Here is a 23,428-nt window from a genome sequence, read left to right as displayed (position 1 = left end):
TTCTGGTCTTTCTTCTAGGTTATTGAGACTTCCTGAAGGAGGTTGGTGTTTCTCACACCCACATGGGTTGTTAGTTATTGATGTACCTAAGAAGGCCCAAGTGCAGCGCCTTAAGGGTGAAGCGTTGTAACCTCAAACCTGGGATCCATGGAAAACAACTAAAGGATCCTCGGAACTAGAGTGATGTGGTCAGATTTCTTTAGTCCATGTGACGAGGCGAGTTGATGCATCAGGATGGCTCTGAGGAGGTCACGGAAGGCTGTTGTCCAGGCGAGAGGACTACAACTTTCACTGCTGATTGAAAGTTGGATTCACCGCTGTAAAGCTTTTCTTTGCAGAAACAATCAAGTAAGTGGCTTTGGTTGACAGTGAACCACAGAGACATCACCGAGGGCGGAAGCTTGCAGCACTTTTGCAGGTTTTATAAAGTGTTAAAACAGGGTTCATTACAACTTCATCACAAAAGCATTTATGAGGCGGTCTACAAGTTCTCACCAATCTGAGAGAAAACTACCTTAGCTGTCAACACTGTTTGCATTATAAGAATTTTCCTACAAGCAGCCTTCCCTTCTCTTTCCCTTCTCCCCCCCATAGCATAGTAGCATTGTGTAAATAGTGTCTACCTTTGACATGGAGATGTGTCTGCTCCTACCACTCGTCGGTCATTCACATGTGTAAATCCCAGCAGTCAGTTAACTACTGTATCCATCTGCATTGGCTACTTTTAGATGTTAATTAACTGATTTGGGACACTTATTGATAAGAACAATTAATAGACCTTTTCAGTCCCCAAGATATTTCTAAAGTCTGAGACGACAGAGAAGAAAACATCAAAACTACAACCAAACCCATGGCCAAACCATGCTCATTAAAAAACTTTAAACTGTAAACTTTGCACTTGTATAGCGCACTACTCACCCGTTAGGGTCTCAAGGCGCTGTACTCATACCGCTATGGAACCCCTCCTGCCTTTTACCTGTGAGGTGCCCACTCCTGGGCACCCCCAGGGTGAAGCCAGGCATCCAAGCACTGGTGGGGCCGTTGTGGAGATTAAGCAAGCTAGTGCCCAGAGTTGCAGAGTGGGACCCATTAATTAGATTAGGCACCGAGGCGAGAATTATCTGGTCCAAGGAAATTGAGCCCAAGACCTGCCGAAGCAGGACTTGAACCCTGGTCTTGAGCCAGATCTCTGCTTCAGGGTCTGCCGCTCTAACCATTGTGCCACACTTCTCCAATGATTGGCAATGAAGATGGGCCCATGGAAAACTGCAGCTCATCTGTGAGCATAACTACCTATTTTGTATAGTGCTTAATATCAGTTTTGCTGCTTGTAGGTGCTGTGAATATCAGGTATCATTGTACTGTAAGAATGTGAGTAAAAGTACACTGTCCATGGCTGACATCTGCTTGAGGACAACACATGGCCCTTTGACCTTAGATGAGGCTACAAAAGAACTTTGCACAAAGTCTTGTAGCGTTGAAATGACAGCCTCCATGTCAGTCCTTAGGAACCTACCGAGTGATGCGGCGAGCAGCCGATGGACAATGACATCAGCAAATCTCCGGATGGGAGAGGTGAAGTGCGTGTACAAAGGCACGTTCAGGGCGTAATGCCGGTACAGGGCTTCATCTTTCAAGGCTCCAGTGCAGAAGTAAATGGCCATCTGAAAAAGGGGCAGAACGGAATTTGTTATCACATTAGATCACATGTTAAACACGCAGACTACGCGGCAAAGGGAGCAGGAGAACTCAGCCGCCTTCTAGAACACGCAGTGGGTTATGATCTAGACTGTAAGAAACATCATCAACAATTGTTTGGTTTATGGGTGCACATGGTCAGAAAGAACTAGTTAAATGTATCACGGACAGGTGTACAAAGTAAGGGGGAAGAACTACTTTCATATCTTTCCGCATCAAACAGAACATAACTCCGCTGATCTCCATCCCTTCTTCCTTCTCTGAGGAATCCAGAGAGTCAACACTCTTGTACAGACTATGACCTTCCTTCAAAGGGTCAGTCTCAGATCACCCCACGATTACGACCAGATCTCCGGCATAGGGTTACGCAAACAGGTTTAACTTTTGTTTACCCTGGTGTAGCATATTCAACCAGCACATCCCTGTGGCCACATGCCACAAAAGGTAAGCGTATAGCTGTAAGGTGCTTGTAAACAGCGGTCTGTGAGTACCCTGTTCTATAGAGAAGGTCTGTGTCCTACCTGTGCATTGTTGATGTTCCCAGTTTCTTCCCCATCACACCCATGACCTTCTTACCTGCCACGGTGAGCTGCAGTGTGCAATCGTTGTGCGTCAGGCTCACTGTTGGGTACCAGAGTCTCAAAACCACCACTGTGGATCACTACGGGGTCAGACTGCCTAAAACGCCTTTAATGGCCCTAAGCGCTTCTTTTACCGAAATCTGCATCATCCCTACCCCCACAAACACCCCGACACCCAATTCCCTCAATTGTCTCCTGCAATCTGCTACAGGTTTCAGGAGACATTAGTTTCAGTTTTACCAGTAATGGAGTATTATTCAGACAATTTACATATTTTGCATAGGGTGGCTGCTCACAGCCATTTCCACCCCTAGTGGAGATGTGTACAAGTAGACACTGTCCCCTCCCCAGCCATAAGTTAAAGAGCCTTAGCGTTGCTTTTCTACCTCCTGTTCGAATCTTCTGTGAGATGTAGACCCGACTGAGGTCAGGCATCCAGATTTAGGCTCAGGCACAATACCAGGTTAAATGGTGGTAGTCCTCTTGGGATCTAGGTTATTTGCAGGGTACATTGCATGAGATCTTATTTGAGCAAAGTGTAGCCTTTCTATTTACTATCATTTAAAGTCCCTTTTGACATATTCAAATTTCTTAATGCTCTTTCTTGAGAGGCCCTGTAAAAAAAATCACCAATTATTATAATGAGATGTCTATTTCATTAATTTACACATCTGTAATAAATAAAAAAGAAGTCCTATAAAAACGAAACATCAGGATGCCCAGGTCTTTCCTTTACCACTTTTCAGGGCACACAATGCAGCCATAAAAATAACCACAAGGGGGCCTGCACTCCTGCTCAAGAACATACAGCTCCAGCTTAGAATGTTTTAAAGAATAAGATCACATCTCCTGTGGTCATGGATTTAATGACTCAGGACACCTACTGTGTTTTTCTTAATCTTTGTAGGGGGGGGGGGCTCCCTGGTGCCCAGAGTAGCATTAAATAAAATGCTTAGTGGTGCTCTTTTCCTCCTAGAGACATCACCAGGCAAATAAAAAATGTTTAAAGCCCTCAAAGGGCATCTCCATACTTGAGAAGTAAATAATAAATGAACCGCTTCTGCGCTCATTTAATCAATCAATCAATCACTGCATTTGTAAAGCGCGCTACATACCCGCGAGGGTCTCAAGGCGCTGGGGAGGGGGGGTGCTACTGGTCGAAGAGCCAGGTCTTGAGGAGTCTTCTGAAGGCCAGCAGGTCCTGGGTCTGTCGTAGGATGGTGGGGAGAGTGTTCCAGGTCTTGGTGGCAAGGTAGGAGAAGGATCTGCCGCCGGCGGTGGTTTTTCGGATGCGGGGGACTGTGGCGAGGGCGAGGTTGGCTGAGCGGAGGCTTGGGGTGGGGGTGTGGAAGCTGAGTCAGTTGTTGAGGTAGGTGGGTCCGGTGTTGTGCAGTGCTTTGTGTGCGTGGATCAGGAGCTTGAAGGTGAACCTTTTGTTGACGGGGAGCCAGTGCAGGCCTCTCAGCTGGAGTGTGATGTGGCTGCGGCGGGGGACATCGAGGCTGAGTCGGGCCGAGGCGATCTGGATGCGTTGGAGTCGTCTCAGGAGCTTGTTTGTACTTCCTGAGTAGAGGTCGTTCCCATAGTCGAGTCTGTTGGTGATGAGGGCCTGGGTAACGGTTTCTCTTGTGTCGAGGGGGATCCATTTGAAGATCCTGCGGAGCATACGAAGGGTGTTGAAGCAGGACGCTAAGACGGCGTTGACTTGCCTGGTCATGGAGAGAGTGGAGTCGAGGATGACCTCCAGGTTGCGTGCGTGGTCCGTGGGTTCCGGGGCTGTGCCTAGTGACGTGGGCCACCAAGAGTCGTCCCAGGCTGATGGGGTGGGTCCGAGAATGAGGACCTCCGTCTTGTCTGAGTTCAGTTTCAGTCTGCTGTCCTTCATCCAGTCCGCTACGGCCTTCATTCCTCGGTGGAGGTTAGCTTTGGCAGTGTGGGGATCTTCGGTGAGGGATATGATCAGCTGGGTGTCGTCGGCGTAGGAGATGATGTTGAGGTTGTGTTGTCGTGCGAAGTGGGCGAGGGGGGCCATGTAGATATTGAACAGTGTCGGGCTGAGGGAGGATCCCTGTGGGACGCCGCAGATGATCTCGGTGGTTTTAGAGCGGAAGGGTGGGAGGCGGACGCTCTGGGTTCTGCTGGAGAGGAAGGATGTGGTCCAGGCCAGGGCCTTCTCTTGGATACCGGCGTCATGGAGGCGTGCTGATAGGGTGCAGTGGCAGACCGTGTCAAAGGCTGCTGATAGGTCCAGGAGGATGAGGGCGGCTGTTTCTCCTTTGTCCATCAGGGTCCGGATGTCGTCAGTGGCGGCGATGAGGGCGGTCTCGGTGCTGTGGTTCCTGCGAAAACCAGATTGGGAAGGGTCCAGGATGTTGTTGACTTCAAGGTAGCGGGTCAGCTGTTTGTTGACAATCTTCTCTGTCACTTTTGCCGGGAAAGGGAGCAGGGAGATGGGCCGGAAGTTCTTGAGGTCCTTGGGGTCCGCCTTAGGCTTCTTCAGAAGGGCGTTGATCTCGGCATGCTTCCAGCTTTCTGGGAAGGTTGCTGTCTCGAAGGAACAGTTGATTGTTTTCCGGAGGTGGGGCGCGATGGCTGCACTGGCTTTGTTGAAGACGTGGTGAGGGCAGGAGTCCGATGGGGATCCGGAGTGGATGGAGTTCATGGTTTTGGTGGTGTCTTCATCGCTGACGCTGGACCAGACGGTCAGGCGACTGGTGAGAGTGGTAGTCGCAGGGGTGGTGGACTCGGTGGTGGGTGCGGGGGGGGTCGGGGTTGAAGCGGTCATGGATGTCGGTGATCTTGCGGTGGAAGAAGGTGGCCAGGGAGTCGCACAGGTCTTGAGATGGCGGGATGTCGTTGGTGATGGAGCTGGGGTTGGAGAGTTCTTTCACGATGCTGAAGAGCTCTTTGGTGTTGTGTGCGTTGTTGTCTAGGCGGTCCTTGAAGGCGGTCTTCTTGGCGGTCCTGATGAGTTGGTGATGTCTGCGGATGGCGCTCTTGAGGGCTGTGTGGTTGTCTGGTGTTCGGTCGTGGAGCCATTTCTTCTCCAGCTTCCGACAGGTGTGCTTGGAGATCCGGAGGTCCTCGGTGAACCAGGCGGCTTTCTTGTTGGTGTGGTTGGTTGTAAAGGTCTTGAGAGGGGCGAGGGTGTTGGCGCAGTCGTTGATCCACTGTGTGAGGTTGGTCGCGGCGGTGTCTGGGTCGGTGGGTGGTCTCAGGGCGAGGGCGGTAGTCAGTTGGTCCTCGGTGACCTTGCCCCAGCAGCGGCGTGGTAGCTGTTGGGTGCGGTGGTGTGTGGTGGGTTTTCTGAAGGTGAAGTGGACGCATCTGTGGTCGGTCCAGTGTGGTTCGGTGGTGTGGTTGAAGGAGTCGTGGGGGCTTGCAGAGAAGATGGGGTCGAGCGTGTGTCCAGCGGCGTGAGTGGGTGTCGTTACGAGCTGTTTGAGTCCGAGGTTGGCAAGGTTGTCGATCAGGGCGGTGGAGTTGGCGTCGTTGTTGTTCTCGAGGTGGAAGTTCAGGTCCCCGAGGAGGATGTAGTCCGTGGAAGCGAGGGCGTGGGTGCTGATGAGGTCGGCGATGGTGTCACTGAACTGTGGGCGGGGTCCGGGAGGTCTGTAGATGAGAGTTCCTCTGAGGGTGGTGTTGGGGTCGGTGTGGATCTGGAAGTGCATGTGCTCGGCGGTGGTGAGGGTGTCATCTGTGTTCGTTGAGATTTTGATGGAGGCTTTGTGGATGATGGCGATTCCTCCTCCCACTCCACTAAATTTTTCGGTTGCTGCAATGCACACTGTGGATACCCACTTCTGTAAAATTTTGTTGGAAGTCCGGGGTGTAGCCTGGGACCCTGTGATGTCCAAGTGGAACTGGCCAATGTTGGCGGGTGCCACTGTGCCCACCTGGGGCACCCCTATGTGAAAGCTTTGGGGGCCGCAAAGGGAGCCTCAGGGTTTCTGCCTCCTCTGGTAGAAGACAGACACTTTTTAAAAAAATTGTTAGTGGATGCCATGTGTTGTTAAAACATTGGGGGATACAGTGAGAGCCCTAAGGCCACAGCGGCCCCAGTCTGCTCCCTGGCCAGCACCAATGGGTGCTGGATTGAGCCATCTCCATCACTTGGCTCACGCCCAAGCAGGAGCAGCATTTTTCACTGCTACTGCCCAGGTGGTGGTAAAGTTGTGTGTTCCCTGCCTGGGGGAGTGTGGGCTGGGTATGCTTGCACTCCCACCGGCAGGGAACTACAAGGTCCCTGGAGATGGCATTCCCAGGACAATGATGCTCTACTGGGCAGTGGGGGATCCCTGGGGCAAGTAAATGCCCAATGTAAGCCTTGGCCCCGGAGGATGGGGTCTCCAGAGCAACAATGAGGCTAGGGGAGGGGGGACAGCAAGCTCCCATCCTCTAATATTTAGGATCAGCCTTGAAGGATGGGATACTCAAGGCCCCCATAAGGCCTACTGCGGGGGGAGCTGGGCACCCTCCCCACCTTTTAATAAATATGGCCATGGGGGGATAGGTTTTCTGGGGCCTGAAAAAACTCTGGGAGTGGAGCCCACACCCGCCTGACCCCCCCCCCTCCCCCCGGGCAAATTATGAAAATGGGCAGCAGCTAGTGTTTACTCTCATTGCCACGGATCCTCTGTGGATCCACAGTGCCTAGAAAAAAGTAATTATGCTTTTGGGTTCCTTTAGGACCACCTCTAACGCAAGCCTAGAGGATTAGGGTATCTCTAACCTGCCACACTATATGTTTCTTTTTTTAACTTTGTTCTAGGACAGGGGACTGAGTCTTTGACTCCTGAAATGGGCGCCGCCACATCATTGTTGATGTGGTGGCAGCCAATCACATCTTATCTGAAAATCTGCTGGTTCTGCTAATCCTCCAAGACGTGAAATATAGAACGCTTTTTACCCTTAATTTCTCAAAAACTACTGAAGGAAATCCACACTAAATCACAACCAAGAACCAAGATCTAGCTTTCTGCCATTCCATTCCATTCCATTCAGCAGTATTTGCGGTATCACAACTCAATTTTCCTACTGAAAAATGAATGAGGAAACTGTGTTTTTTTGGATCCTCCCTTAATCCAACCCCTTGCTTAAGACATCACCCCAAAACTTTCCAGGATGGAGCTGAGGTGGATGAGCCTTTTTTTTTTTTAAAAAGGCTTGTGAAGTTTCATAAAACGGCATCACAGTTATAAGCAAACCAAAAAATTATTTGCCAATGGAAACATGAATCTAACTATAACTACCCAGTGGCGAGTGCCAATGGGTGATATATAATTATATATATATATATATATATATATACACACATACACACACAACTGGAGTAAGAACAGTAAACTGGTCACCCCAATGTATGCCATTTGCTAGGCTGGAATTAGAAAAGTTAATTTTTAGAAATATACAGTGACCTCGCTGAGGCATCCTTGTGCAAGAAGATCGCTTACGCTAGACAAGGCAAATGTACCAGGAAACACAGGCGAAGAAAAGACTGATCTTTTATGGATGCAGTTGTGTGATCGCAGGTGGAACCGCACATTTTGTGCTGCAGACACTGTCCTTGTCCACCCTAATGAGGTGGGATAAAACAGTGGGGTTCAGGCTGCTCTTCTCCAGAAAGGAGAAGCATATGTCAGGCTGACATCACAGGACACTTGCCAAAAAAGAGAAAAAGCTCCTTTCCTCAGCACACTACGGATAATGTGTCTCATGAATGTGGGCCTGCTTCAGCTGGTGGTTGGGGGTGTTAGACTGGAGATCGTTACAAAAGCCACCTTAACTCTTAAGGCCAAAAAAAGAATCAAGGAAAAAAAGTGAAGGATGGAAATGCTTAAATGTAACCACACCATCAATAATTACTCTGATCATATTCCATTCCATTGTTTTACCTTGTCTGTGCCTTTGCATAAGGGAACTAACAGGAATAGTCAAGCCTAAACTGCAAAGCCACGCTCACCTGAATGGGGACACAAGCGGACATGTAGGGCCGCATTGGTGATGTTAAACATGGGTATAGCAAAGCAAGGGTCTGTGCTTTTGGGAATTCATGAAAGCCCTACCCCTCCTTTCTGGAGAGTGAACTTAAGCTGGAAAGGCGCAGGCGTGCCCTTCATTCAGAAAGGGAATGAGCAACAAAGACCTTTAAATCTTGTTTTTAACTTGACACATTTGCTGACTGTTCAGGGACAGAGGTCAAATGTCAGTTTGTCTTTTTACTGATTGTTTCTTATCTTATTCTGAAAAATTGTGTTTAGTTTTTTTCTCTTATTACAGTTAGAGGGTTTTGTCAAATGAGCAGTCTGACAACCATTGTGAAACAAAAGGCTGTAAGATGTCAGGTTTTTTCTAATACAAAAGATTTAAACAGCTTGTAAATTAATAGTAAAAACATTTCAAAACATATTAGGAATTACGAAAGAACATTTTTGTAATTCATTGTGATGCAAACAAAGACTTAAATAGGAGCAAAACAAATCAGACCACTTTAAATGGTGTTATGCAAATATTTGCAGAAACTCGATTTCCAGACATTGTACACTATACAGTTATCAGTAAAACCATGTCAGTGGGAAATGTTGTGGTCATTTCAATGGAAAATCCGCTGATTTCAAATAAGTCTGCTACGAATTCATGCATCAGGTATGTATTTATTAAAAGAGAAAGATTCTAAACATGATTTGAGAAACATTCCTGTCTCCGCCCTTATGACAATGAGGTTAATGAATTAAGAGGCAAGTCAGCGGTCATGTGTAACCTATATGTGGCTGGATTTTTATTGTATATGGAGAAAATATTTAGTCTATTAAATCAAACAAAAGTGATTTTTGTACAACAGACATGCTGAACTTGCATATTTGAAGGTGCTCTCATATGTGATAAAGATGAAAATGTCGGCTCAGTGAATTAAAATATTTGCCCAGGATCACATCATTTGAAACCAGTGAATGGGTCAAGGGCATTATAATTAGACTGAGTAGATTAAGTCACTAGACCTGAAGGTCTAGTAACATTTGTATGGTTTTTCGAAGGCTGGTGTGTTCAATGAAAAAACAAAGGTTACAGGGATGTTATAGTTAGGTTGACGTTTTAACCACTCAAAACCATAGAAATTATATATGTATATCTCCCCTCCTGGCACTTGCCACTAGGTAGTTACAGTTAGGACCAAGTTTCCAAAGGAAAAAAGTTTTTTTGTTTGGCCAATAACTTTGGCGCCGTTTGACAAATCCTCACAACATTTTCAAAACTTGTATGCCACTCCAGCTCCTGTCTTGAAAGTTTCAGAGTGATTCATCAAGCGGAGGCATGGAAAAAAAAAAAGGAGGCGGTCCTTAAACGTGTTTTCCCCATGCAATTTCTCATAGGGATTTTAGACGACTACAGCCCGAACCACTGGACACAATTACACCAAATTTGGCAGAAAGTTAGCTCTTGGTCAAGAAAGAGCCCTTTTTGTTATTTGGTGTAAATCTGTACAATAGAGTAATTAAAAGAATTAAAGAAAAAACAATTGTATATCTAGGAACGCAGAGCCTCTGCAGATCCGACAGATCTCATGCTGAGATCTGATTGGCTACCAAGACCCTAAAAAAATAAAAAATAAAGGAGGGGGCCTATGCAGCCCCCGCTACTGGAGGCATTAATGGACCTGGGGACCACCAACCCCGAGGGACGGCTGCCTATGTCCTGAGGTGCCCACCCTCGGACATAGTTTGCTGTCGCCTGGTGGGAGTTAGCACAGCTCCCGCCAAGCAAGGGAAAACAGTAAGTTCACTCCCAGCGGGCAGAAGCAGGAAGACTGCTTCCACTCATGGAAGCGGACTTTTCGGAAAACTGATGAAACGATTGCTCCCGCACGCAGGGAGTATTTCTTGCTGCTCCCTCCGTGCAGAAGCAATGGGACTGCAGGGGTACTGAGGCTCCACTTGCAGTTCACAAAAGTGCACACTGAGTGCCCTAGTTGGGGCCAGGGCACTCGGGATGTAGTAGCTGGGCCCTGGGGGATCGGGTCCCCAGGGTCAATATAGGCCCATGGTGGGAGGGCATGCAGCTCCCCTACCAATAATTGGCTGTGCCCTGGGTGATGGGTACCGGAGGCCCAAATCAGCCCGAGAAGGGGGGGCCATGTGGCCCCTTCTCTTTCTTTATGAAATTGTCCAGGCCCTTGGAGCAAAATTTGCCCGATGGAAGGGGGTCTTGTGGCCCCCTCTCCTTATAATAATTGGCTGGGTCCTGGGCAATGGTATACCGGGGGCCAAAATTGGCCAGAAAGGGGCACCCCTCCCATTTCATAAACTGACAGGTGCTAGGGGATAGGGTCCCTGGGGCTAAAATCAACCCAGAGAGGCCAGTTATAGTTACCTTTATCTCAAAAGACTAACTCTTGAGCACAAGTTAGAGTCTCTTGAGATAAGTATAAACATAAGTGTTGACCTTCAATGGTTTTGTGCACTTAAAACATGAACCTAATTATAACGCCCTTATAACCTGTGTTTTTTTTTTGTGAATTTCTAAGTTTTTTTTTGTTTTGTTTTTTTTTAATTCTATTCCCTAACTAGAACGTCCCTGTAACCTTTGGTTTTTGCAGTGAGAAAAAAAATGTGTGTGTGTGTTTATATATATATAAATAAAACGAGAGAGCGAGTGTGTGTGTGTGAGTTACCTTTAACGTTGAAATGTAGGGAAATAACATGAGGAGAAACGGTAGGTAATGCACCCCCTAAAAAGATAATGCCACACTCTTTCGACGAAGCAAGAGCAAGGTGATATATGCCAAACTGCCACGAGGTGGCGCGCTACCAACAGGAAAGGAGCAACTTCTACTCTAAGCCCTTGGGGAATGAGGGAGACTTTAAACAATGCTGTCAATTTTCAATGTCTCTTTACTCCCGGAGATCGGCACAATTCCGTTACTAAGGTACCCTAACGGGGGGGGGGGGTGTTCTGGCGCAAGTTCACAGGGGTAGTGAGGTGGCGCAACAGTAATTCTGACAGTAACTGGAATATAGTTACAAAAATATATGTATACTTACACCGCACTGCAAGTGTGCAGGCTGAAGTCTGCCAACAGTTTATTCAAACTGAGTGAGGAAATGTTATACTTTGCTTTGACTGGAAAACTCAGTCAGAAACTGCAGGACTACCAGGCACACACAGGACTCAGATGAGACCCAACGAGCGGCCAAAGTGCCAAGCACTGGACTCTAAGCGCTATCCAGTGCTCGAGATGTCCTCCATGAAGGGATAGCGGCGAGGATTAAACACGACTGAAGGGGAGACACTTGATCACGCGATCCTCCTGGTTTTTGGAGATGCTTTGATGGTAGGAATTCTAAGGTTGTAATCTATACGCAGCGGATTCAAATGCAGATTTTTTTTTACTTCAGGTATTTAATTGGGAAAACGTGGAAAAATTCATGCCTAAAGCACCCATTTGCAAACTTTTAGTACAGAGAAAACAAACTTCCAAAGCTGGACCCCTGTGATCTCAATACAAGAGACAAGCCGCACCAATAGGCAGGGTTTTTTTTTCGTCCTGCGCATCGGGCAATTACATATATTCCGAGCATCGTGAACTCTTGTCACCCAGTGGTTTCGCTCTCCAGTTTAACAGGGCTGTTCTGCGCAGGTCTGGGACGGCTGGCTCCTGCCAGGCTTTCCACATAATCACTTGCTATTCGATGAGCTCTATTGAAATTAATTGCATGCAAATGTATTTTATGTGGATAACATGAAAACGAGATATATATAAACCTGGCCTTCAACACTGAAAATGCCTCGTTTTGCTGTTCTGAAGTCTTCCGGGCTCCAGCATCTCTCCCCGTTTCGTTGTCTTTCACAACTCAGGAGGATTTCGGCGATTTAACTCCTTGGTGTTGCAGATGCCTGCATCAGACATTTACTAGCACAAGTTTCACCCCTCTACTAGGCTGTCTCTAAATCATTCCCCATCATTTTTTCATCCATTTGGCAACCGTCAGCTATATCTTTCCACCATTCCCGTTCGATATAGTCTAGACTTGTGCACCTATCAAATAGCAAAAATCCATTGTAGCTGACGGAATTACCAATATGAATGAACATTCAATGCAACAGAATCAATTAAATAGACATTTATGTCACATTTTTACTGTCCTAAAAACCTGAGCATGTGTCAGTATTCTTCGGGGCAATGAGACAAAAGGTGATGGGGGAATGCCTGCAAATAGTCCGAACACTGGCAATCGCTCAGTGAGTGATTCCCACCCATCGATTATCACCTACTGTGCCACTCTAGACAGAGACACGCCGTATGCAAATCAGTACTGACCCTGCTCCTCATGGGAAAGTGTCACCCTGATCTGCCAGGCGAGTCCCACCCCAGAAGGGAATAAAAGCAACCAGAGAACGGTTCCGACCTTGTTAGGCCTTATGTCTGCAGTATCCCCTGGAGAGCGAAGGATCTATGTCTGGGCACACCCTCGGTCACCTGGCGCATTACATGCATGACACACAAGGGGAATGGGACGACCGCTTGCAAATACTCCAGGCAAGTATTCCAACCGATGTTTTTTCGCCCACTGTGCCGCTCCAGACAATGGTCCGCCTTATGCAAATCAGTAGTGACCCTGCTTCATGGAAGAGTCCATCCCTAACTCCCCTCCAGACGTGAACACAAACAACCCCAGAGAGGTTTCAGCCTTGTCAGGCCTCATGCGTGAGGTACAGCCTGGATCTTCTGGCACAAAGCAAGGGACCTGTGTCTGGGCGAACCCTGGGCCACTTAGGGTGTTACATCAAAACACAAAGGGTAATGGGCCGATGCTTAAATAAGTCTAACCACAGGCAATCGCTCATGGTAGCATTCCATCCCACTGTCGAAACCAATCTTGGGATGCTTCCATTTTAGTTCAGAAAGGACCTGGCTTGGCAGTTTGGGCCGGACTGTTCCTATTGGAGCAGGGTCAAATCTAAATCGCATATGGTGCGTCTAACATTTGGTGGCATGGTGAACAAACAGAAGATGGGTTGGAATGAGTGCCAGTGGTTAGACTTATTGCAAAAGCATGCGTCCCATCACCTTTTGAGCATTTGGGTACTCATTGAGTCGACAAGCCCACCCGTGGTTCAAACAGGCTAGGTTACAAACCAGTATCCCTACCACCCTACTCATCCTGTGAGGAGACCACACACTCAGAGCCGGCCTTTGCTAAGATCGCGTCCTGGGTGTGGACGAAGAGAAATCTGGCGCCCTTGCTGATGGTAGTGAATTAAATGAGGCAGCCCCTCAGAATACTGGCTCCCTGGGCCTGGGCCCAGCTCACACATGCTAAAGGCCAGCCCTGTGCACACAGTTGCATGTGCCCCCCAGAATACTGGCGCCCTGGGCCTGGGCCCAGCTCACACATGCTAAAGGCCAGCCCTGTGCACACAGCTGCATGTGCCCCTCAGAATACTGGTGGCCTGGGCCCAGCTCGCACATGCTAAAGGCCAGCCCTCTGCACACAGCTCCACACGCCCCTTGGAATATTGACGCCCTGGGCCTGGGTCCAGCTCGCCCATGCTAAAGGCCAGCCCTGTTCACACAGCTCCATGTGCCCCTCAGAATATTGGCTGCCTGGGTCCAGCTCGCCCATGCTAAAGGCCAGCCCTGTTCACACAGCTCCATGTGCCCCTCAGAATATTGGCGGCCTGGGTCCAGCCAGCACATGCTAAAGGCCAGCCCTGTTCACACAGCTCCATGTGCCCCTCAGAATATTGGCGGCCTGGGTCCAGCTCGCCCATGCTAAAGGCCAGCCCTGTTCACACAGCTCCATGTGCCCCTCAGAATATTGGCGGCCTGGGTCCAGCCAGCACATGCTAAAGGCCAGCCCTGTTCACACAGCTCCATGTGCCCCTCAGAATATTGGCGCCCTGGGTCCAGCTCACCCATGCTAAAGGCCAGCCCTGTGCACACAGCTCCATGTCCCCCCTCAGATTACTGGCGCCCCAGGCCTGGATCCAGCTCGCACATGCTAAAGGCCAGCTCTGTTCACACAGCTCCATGTGCCCCTCAGAATATTGGTGCCCTGTGCCTGGTCCCAGCTCGTCCATGTTAAAGTCCAGCCCTGCACACACTACGCGCTCAAGGCACAAAGCACGGATGGGGCGGGCCCTCAAGGCGCCCCTGCTGCTGTTACTCCACGTGATGAGATGCGTCTGCTGACTTCTGTGGAAAACCAGCCCCCCAGGGCTGTGAAAACACTGCTTACGGGCAGGGTGTGATGAAGGTCCCAGGCAGCTGCCCACATGTTTCCTCTTCTTACAGCGGGAGGGGGCGCGATGACGAGTTGAAAAGGGCACTTGGGTCCCCGCCGTGTCTGGCGCGCCCACCTCCCCTGCCTCTGGCTTCCTAGCGCTTGCTGAGACGCGGTGCGCTGCGCCGGGCAAGTCAACAAGACGGATATAATCGGTCAGTTCCCCATCAGGGGCGGCCTGAGCTCCGCGGGCTGGGCGCAGCGCCTGCCAATCCCCACAAATTAATACTGAATTAGTATTATTTCGGCTGCAGCATGGAGTGATCAGGAGGTGCTGGAAATCATGTTTTCTATTCTTGTCCCGGGAAGGCTCTGGACGGCCGCCTGTCTCCCAGAGTTACAAGTCCACCTCGGCCAGAAGATCGGGTTGTAGAAGTCTGCTGCCAGTAAAGGCTTCAAGGCGCTGCGCCCCAGGGTTCCTCCTTTGACCACAGTGGCTTGGTGACAGAACCAATGACTTAATGCCACATGGACTACTCTCGGAGAGGTGATAGGGTGGGAGCCTCCATACTCTAATCATACTTATTTATACGTTTCATAAAGCGCCAACGTGCGTCTTCGGACATTTTGAAGCGCTTTTCAAAAGAATGAAATGCAGATATTGAGTATACAGTCCGGATGCCAATCGTGAGGCCTGACAGACAGTCCTAGGGCCTAGCTCATGCGTTGGGCTTCACAAAATCTAGGCGCTATTAAGACTAAGTTAAGTAAATGGAGGAAAGACCACTGCGAAGTGCCTGACCCCCACCACTCTCCACACTCCGTGTACCACGACCCGCAACTCCTTTAAAGAGTCTTTTTAAGCTGAGGGAAATGTTCCCACTCTGGGGCCTGCCCATCTCACATCTCCTATCTCCTGGTCCACTTCTGTTCAACCTGTATCCATGGTAACACCATCCAGTGGATGAAGCCTGTGGGGAGAACTCAGGCTACAACCTAGGTTGTCTAACCTGGACTCAGTACCACATCTCATGCCACTTGCCTCACCCCTTCTGCACCCCTTCTCCAAAGTCACAACTTAAATGCAAAGTGGAGCCACGTGTGGTCTGCGTCAACTTGGCCATAAGATCTAACAAGCATTTGCAATGCAAGGGGTCTCGCGTTTGCTCATGTTAGAGCTGATAGCGTTGTAAACTCCTAACCCGACTTTTCACCTGTCGGCAAAAGTGCATTTATGTATGTAACCCGAAAAAGTGCAATTAACTATGTAAAGCGCTCGACTTCTGCCAAGCGAAATTGCGCTAGTAAATTGAGAAAAATTAGTCCACAAGCCGGACAGAAAACAGCGAGCCTCGCATGTTTTCTGTACTTGGTTGATGCGCTCGAGTAGGCCTAGCCACTCGAAAAGGCATGACGTATGCATGACTTCGACTAATGAAAGCAAGCAGATTTTATTAGGAAAGCCCACGAGCCAATGAAAAACACTGACGTGACGTCGACAGGGCTCCGAGCCCTTTTCTAAATCCTAAAGCGTCTCGCTGCGATACGCATGCGCGAGCGCATGCAACGCAGACTCGACCCTAAAAAGTAAGCCAACTTCTTCAAACTGAGTATGCCGAAGTTCAGAAATGGGACCAGGCTCATTTAAGGTGTGAGTCCATGTGCCTCACTCGACTATCACTCAAAGTGGACCAGAGAGGACTATGTGGGTTGAAGAGAATGGCGACCAGGGTCACTGGGTACGTTACGCTGCAAAGGTTACCTTTCTACAATAGCAAACTGGAGATCTCAGGACTTAAGTCCAGACTACCTTCATGTGCTTGTCGAACAAACCGATTTATTCCAGGACGGGAAGAGAGGCAGGTCTTGTCCAGCTCCATATGTATGTGGCCAACTGTGTCCTCTATAGAAGGCCACTGGAATTATGCGGCAGGGGAGGGCCAAATTATGCGGCAGGGGAGGGCCAAATTATGCGGCAGGGTTGACCAAATAATGAGGCAAGAAAAAACAAATTATGTAGCGTAACGTGGCACATTTTGCGATATTCTTACTTCGTTAGTGTGTCCTATTTGAACCTACTAGCACTGTCTGGGCACAGGTTGTACCTCCATTGGTACCAGTTCAATACCCATGTGTAGCAATAAGCAAAATAAAGGTGATCACTCCATCTTTGTAAAGGGCCTTCACTGCGCGGCAACACGTGCTGCAGCGTAATCAGTAGCTTTTGAACCATTTGAGCTAGAAACAAAATTTTTTTGTTAAAATCTGCAGATTATGCTGCAAATGATGGATTATGTGACAAATGTGGCAAATTTATAATTATGCGAAATCGACACGGCCGAATAATCAGATAATTCTAGTGGCCCTGCCTATATAAATCCCTAGAATACCACACGACAATGTGATGAACGAGGCGCCCACAGATGTCGCGTGCATGATGGCGTAAACAGGATTAAATCCATTGCCGTTCCCATACTCCAGAGAGAACAGCTCAGCTGCCAGACCAGAGTCCAAGAGTGCCCAGAACTAGACCGGGAGCTGCTTGAAAGGACATCCGGAGAACTGGAGAAATGGAAGGACTTCTACAAGATTCCTTTATCAGCCCTCTGTACACTGATCTGCAAATCTGGTGAACACGAGGAGGACGATGCTAGTGTAGCGTTGAATCCATGTTGAAGTGCACAAGAAGCCGGTGTGCAGGGATCTGTCACAACGGTGTGTCCTGCTGGAGTACAAAACTACAGCTCAACTATGGACGTATGCAGCTTCTGTCCTAGTGCAAAACTACAGCTGAGCCGTGGAGATATGCAGCTCCTGTCCTAGTACAAAACTACAGCTCAACTGCGGACGTATGCAGCTTCTGTCCTAGTGCAAAACTACAGTTGAGCCGTGGAGATATGCAGCTCCTGTCCTAGTGCAAAACTACTGCTCAACTATGAACGTATGCAGCTCCTGTCCTAGTACAAAACTACAGCTCAACTGCGGACGTATGCAGCTTCTGTCCTAGTGCAAAACTACAGTTGAGCCGTGGAGATATGCAGCTCCTGTCCTAGGGCAAAACTACAGCTCAACTATGAACGTATGCAGCTCCTGTCCTAGTGCAAAACTACAGCTCAACTATGAACGTATGCAGCTCCTGTCCTAGTGCAAAACTACAGTTGAGCCGTGGAGATATGCAGCTCCTGTCCTAGTGCAAAACTACAGCTCAACTATGAACGTATGCAGCTCCTGTCCTAGTACAAAACTACAGCTCAACTGCGGACGTATGCAGCTTCTGTCCTAGTGCAAAACTACAGCTCAACTATGGACGTATGCAGCTTCTGTCCTAGTGCAAAACTACAGTTGAGCCGTGGAGATATGCAGCTCCTGTCCTAGTGCAAAACTACAGCTCAACTATGGACGTACGCAGCTCCTTTCCTAGTACAAAACTACAGCTCAACTGCGGACGTATGCAGCTTCGGTCTAAGTGCAAAACTACAGCTCAACTATGGATGTACGCAGCTCCTGTCCTAGCACAAAACTACAGCTCAACTATAGACGTATGCAGCTTCTGTCCTAGCGCAAAACGACAGCTCAACTATGGATGTATGAAGCTCCTGTCCTAGTGCAAAACTACAGCTCAACTATGGATGTACGCAGCTCCTGTCCTAGCGCAAAACTACAGCTCAACTATGGATGTACACAGCTTCTGTCCTAGCGCAAAACTACAGCTCAACTATGGATGTACGCAGCTCCTGTCCTAGCGCAAAACTACAGCTCAACTATGGATGTACACAGCTTCTGTCCTAGCGCAAAACTACAGCTCAACTATGGATGTACGCAGCTCCTGTCCTAGTACAAAACTACAGCAGAACCTTGGAGATATGCAGCTCCTGTCCTAGTGCAAAACTACAGCTGAGCCTTGGAGCTATGCAGCTCCTGTCCTAGTGCAAAACTACAGCTCAACTATGGACGTACACAGCTCCTGTCCTAGTGCAAAGCTACAGCTTGACCTTCGAGAAATGCAGCTTCTGTCCTAGTGCAAAACTACAGCTCAAATATCGACGTACGCAGCTCCTGTCCTAGTGCAAAACTACAGCAGCACCTTGGAAGTATGCGGCTCCTGTCCTAGTGCAAAACTACAGCAGAACCTTGGAGATATGCAGCTCCTGTCCTAGTACAAAACTACAGATCAACTATGGATGTACGCAGCTCCGGTCCTAGTGCAAAACTACAGCAGAGCCTTGGAGATATGCAGCTCCTGTCCTAGAGCAAAACTACAGCAGACCCTTTGAGATATGCAGCTCCTGTGCTAGTACAAAACTACAGCTCGACCTTGGAGATATGCAGCTCCTGTCCCAGTACAAAACTACAGCTGAGCCTTGGAGATATGAAGCTCTGTTCTAGTACAAAACTACAACTCAACTATGGATGTACGCAGCTTCTGTCCTAGTATAAAACTACAGCTCGACCTTGGAGATATGCAGCTCCTGTCCTAGTGCAAAACTACAGCAGAACTATGGATGTACGCAGCTCCTGTCCTAGTGCAAAACTACAGCTCACATATGGACGTACGCAGCTCCTGTCCTAGTGAAAAATACAGCAGAGCCTTTGAGATATGCAGCTCCTATTCTAGTACAAAACTACAGCTCGAGCTTGGAGATATGCAGCTTCTGTCCTGGTGCAAAACTACAGCTTAACTATGGATGTACGCAGCTCATGTCCTAGTGCAAAACTACAGCTCAATGATGGACGTACGCAGCTTCTGTCCTAGTGCAAAACTACAGCTCAACCTTGGAGATATGCAGCTCCTGTCCTAGTGAAAACTACATCAGAACCTTTGAGATATGCAGCTCCTGTCCTAGTACAAAACTACAGCTCAACCTTGGAGATATGCAGCTTCTGTCCTAGTGCAAAACTACAGCTCAACTATGGATGTACGCAGCTCCTGTCCTAGTGCAAAACTACAGCTCAAAGATGGACGTACGCAGCTTCTGTCCTAGCCAAAACTACAGCTCAACCTTGGAGATATGCAGCTCCTGTCCTAGTGCAAAACTACAGCAGAACTATGGATGTACGCAGCTTCTGTCCTAGTGCAAAACTACAGCTCAATTATGGATGTATGCAGCTTCTGTCCTAGTACAAAACTACAGCTCAACGATGGACGAATGCAGCTTCTGTCCTAGTGCAAAACTACAGCTCAACGATGGACGAATGCAGCTTCTGTCCTAGTGCAAAACTACAGCTCAACGATGGACGTACGCAGCTTCTGTCCTAGTGCAAAACTACAGCTCAAATATGGACGTATGCAGCTTCTGTTCTAGGGCAAAACTACAGCTGAACTGAAGACGTATGCAGCTCCTGCCTAGTACAAAACTACAGCTCAACCATGGATGGATGCAGCTCCTGTCCTAGTGCAAAACTACAGCTCAACTATGAATGTACGCAGCTTCTGTCCTAGCGCAAAACTACAGCTCAAATATGGACGTATGCAGCTTCTATCCTAGGGCAAAACTACAGCTGAACTATGGACGTATGCAGCTTCTGTCCTAGCCCAAAACTGCATCTCAACTATGGATGTACGCAGCTCCTGTCCTAGTGCAAAACTACAGCTGAGCCTTGGAGATATGCAGCTTCTGTCCTAGTGCACAACTACAGTTAAACTATGGATGTATGCAGCTCTTGTCCTAGTGCAAAACTACAGCAGAACTATGGATTTATGCAGCTCCTGTCCTAGTACAAAACTACAGCTCAACTCTGGACGTGCGCAGCTCCTGTCCTAGTGCAAAACTACAGCTCAACTCCAGACATATATTATTTCTGTCATAGTGTAAACTACAGCTGAACCACAGACATATGCAATATCTGTTATATACAAAACTATAGCTGAACTGCGGATGTATGCAGCTTCTATCCTAGTACCAAACTACAGCTCAACTGCGGACGTATGGAACTTCTGCCCCAATATAAAACTATTATAACCTTCAGATATATGCAGCTTCTATCCAGTTATAAAACTATTGCAAACTTCGGAAATATGCATCTTCTGGCCCAGCATAAAACTGCAACTGATCAGCAGACATTTGCAGCTTCTATCCCAGTATAATATTACAGCTGACCTGCAGACATGCAGCTTCTATCCCAATATAATATTACAGCCAACCTGCAGACATGCAGCTTCTATCCAGTATAATGTTACAGCCGGCCTGCAGACAGGCAGCTCTATCCCAGTATAATGTTACAGCCGGCCTGCAGACAGGCAGCTCTATCCCAGTATAATGTTACAGCCGGCCTGCAGACATGCAGCTTCTATCCCAGTATAATATTAAAGCCGCCCTGCAGACATGCAGCTTCTATTCCAGTATAATATCACAGCCGGCCTGCAGACATGCAGCTTCAATCCCAGTATAATATTACAGCCGACCTGCAGACATGCAGCTTCTATCCCAGGATAATATTACAGCCGGCCTGCAGACATGCAGCTTTTATCCCAGGATAATATTACAGCCGGCCTGCAGACATGCAGCTTCTATCCCAGTATATTACAGCCGACCTGCAGACACGCAGCTTCTATCCCACTATAATATTACAGCCAGCCTGTAGACATGCAGCGTCTATCCCAGGATAATATTGCAGCCGGCCTGCAGACATGCAGCTTCTATCCCAGGATAATATTACAGCCGGCCTGCAGACAGACAGCTTCTATCCCAGGATAATATGACAGCTGGCCTGCAGACATGCAGCTTCTATCCCATATAATATTACAGCCGGCCTGCAGACAGGCAGCTTCTATCCCAGGATAATATTACAGCCGGCCTGTAGACATTCAGCGTCTATCCCAGGATAATATTACAGCCGGCCTGTAGACATGCAGCGTCTATCCCAGTATAAAATTACAGCTGGCCTGCAGACATGCAGCTTCTATTCCAGGATAATATTACAGCCGGCCTGCAGTCATGCAGCTTCTATCCCAGTATATTACAGCCGACCTGCAGACATGCAGCTTCTGTCCCATACAATATTACAGCCGGCCTGCAGACATGCAGCTTCTATCCCAGTATATTACAGCCGACCTGCAGACATGCAGCTTCTATCCCAGTATAATATTACAGCCGGCCTGCAGACATGCAGCTTCTATCCCAGTATAATATCACAGCCAACCTGCAGGCATGCAGCTTCTATCCCAGTATAATATCACAGCCGACCTGCAGACATGCAGCTTCTATTCCAGTATAATATCACAGCCGGCCTGCAGACATGCAGCTTCTATCCCAGTATAATTTCACAGCCGGCCTGCAGACATGCAGCTTCTATCCCAGTATAATATTACAGCCGGCCTGCAGACATGTAACTTCTATCCCAGTATAAAATTACAGCCGGCCTGCAGACATGCAGCTTCTATCCCAGTATAATATCACAGCCGGCCTGTAGACATGCAGCTTCTGTCCCAGGATAATATCACAGCCGACCTGCAGACATGCAGCTTCTATCCCAGTATAATATCACAGCCGGCCTGCAGACATGCAGCTTCCGTCCCAGGATAATATTACAGCCGGCCTGCAGACATGCAGCTTTTATCCCAGGATAATATTACAGCCGGCCTGCAGACATGCAGCTTCTATTCCAGTATATTACAGCCGGCCTGCAGACATGCAGCTTCTGTCCCAGGATAATATTACAGCCGACCGAATTACTAACATACCTAGGGTTAGTCCTACAATAAAAATACAGGTGAGTTGTGGACAAACACACTTTCTGCTGCTGTCACAATATATTAAAGAATTGGAAAACATCAAAGCTGTCACATGTGACTAGACCACCAGCTCAGGTAACCATAGCCATTTGGACTTCTTGTCTCAAAGAGCCCGAGCCCGACTTGGCACTGGTGGAACAATGTACAGTTTGTGATAACAAAGGGAAGGAGATAAAAGGGCCCTAAAGGTGGGCAGGGGAGAGTTGGGAGGTGAGGGCCTGCCTCCCCCTGAGCTGCCACAACCTCGCTACCCAAAGCAAAAGCAAAGCCCCACCTGGGGCCGCTCAGCAAGTCTGGGGGGTGGGGGGGTTACCACGAGCAGGTAATCTCCTCAATGCGAGAGTCAAACACGTCTCCCTTGTCAGACCGTGTGACGGCTCCTCTTCACCGGGTGAAAGCGTGACGCTGCAGAAACCGTGTGTCACGCGGAGGCATCCTGCGAGCGTGACAGCCTCCGCAGGGGTACTCACTGACTATATGAAAAAAGTAAAATTTTAAACTGTCTGAAACTACGCAGTCACTGGGAGTGTCAGCCAGGGTGCCAAGTAACATATTAACAATTTCTGAAAATAAGCACCTCACACTGAAGTTGTGAATCTACAGGCACATTCACATACATGACAACATTTTAGAGCAGGCAAGTGGGAAATGTAAAAAAAAATAATAGGAGAATGTATTTTCCCCATGGGCTTATATTGAAGCCGAGGCAACCTGCCTGAATCGGGTCTGTTGGTCTGTACGGTGACAGACAATCGACCTTTCATGTTTTTTGGCAGTTTAATAACAGTGCAAACAAAAGCGGAGTTGGAAACTCTTTTTGTATGTGCTACGTAAAACCGCCAAAAATAATGTGTTGAAGCCTGCCACGTGCTCCTATCTCCCCCTCCAAGAATTAAGGACAACCCGTTAACCTTGGATGTCGGTGGTAATTCTTGGAGGAGGAGACTGGGGGTGCGTAAGCATCAACTTTTCATTTTTCTCAGTTTTACAAAAGTCTGACTCGGGTTTCGAATGCAGGAATCTGGAGGCGTGAGGCTAGCCTTGAAATCGGTTGTCTCCCGCCTGAATCGGAAGGGTTCGCATGTATGCACTGGATATTAGTCTAGAGTTATTGCAATCAGCTCTTTCCTAAACTAAGCCACGTACAAGCTCACTCCTTTTGGGCACATCAGCATCAAGGGTTCGAGGCCCACCCG

At 48.3% G+C, this 23,428-nt stretch overlaps 1 protein-coding gene across 2 annotated transcripts in view; it reads right to left on the bottom strand.

Annotated features, from left to right (window-relative positions):
• The window catches only part of DIS3L2 (DIS3 like 3'-5' exoribonuclease 2), a 714,887-nt gene that overhangs the window by 14,050 nt on the left and 677,409 nt on the right, over positions 1-23,428 (bottom strand). For both annotated transcript variants that reach the window (XM_069212876.1, XM_069212877.1), the window contains one exon: positions 1,517-1,664. In XM_069212876.1, the coding sequence (XP_069068977.1) occupies positions 1,517-1,664 (148 nt within the window). The remainder of the gene's footprint in view (positions 1-1,516; positions 1,665-23,428) is intronic.

Source organism: Pleurodeles waltl, chromosome 11 (genome assembly GCF_031143425.1).
Source record: "Pleurodeles waltl isolate 20211129_DDA chromosome 11, aPleWal1.hap1.20221129, whole genome shotgun sequence".
Classification (NCBI taxonomy): domain Eukaryota; kingdom Metazoa; phylum Chordata; class Amphibia; order Caudata; family Salamandridae; genus Pleurodeles; species Pleurodeles waltl.
This window is presented reverse-complemented; position numbering and strand designations above follow the sequence as displayed.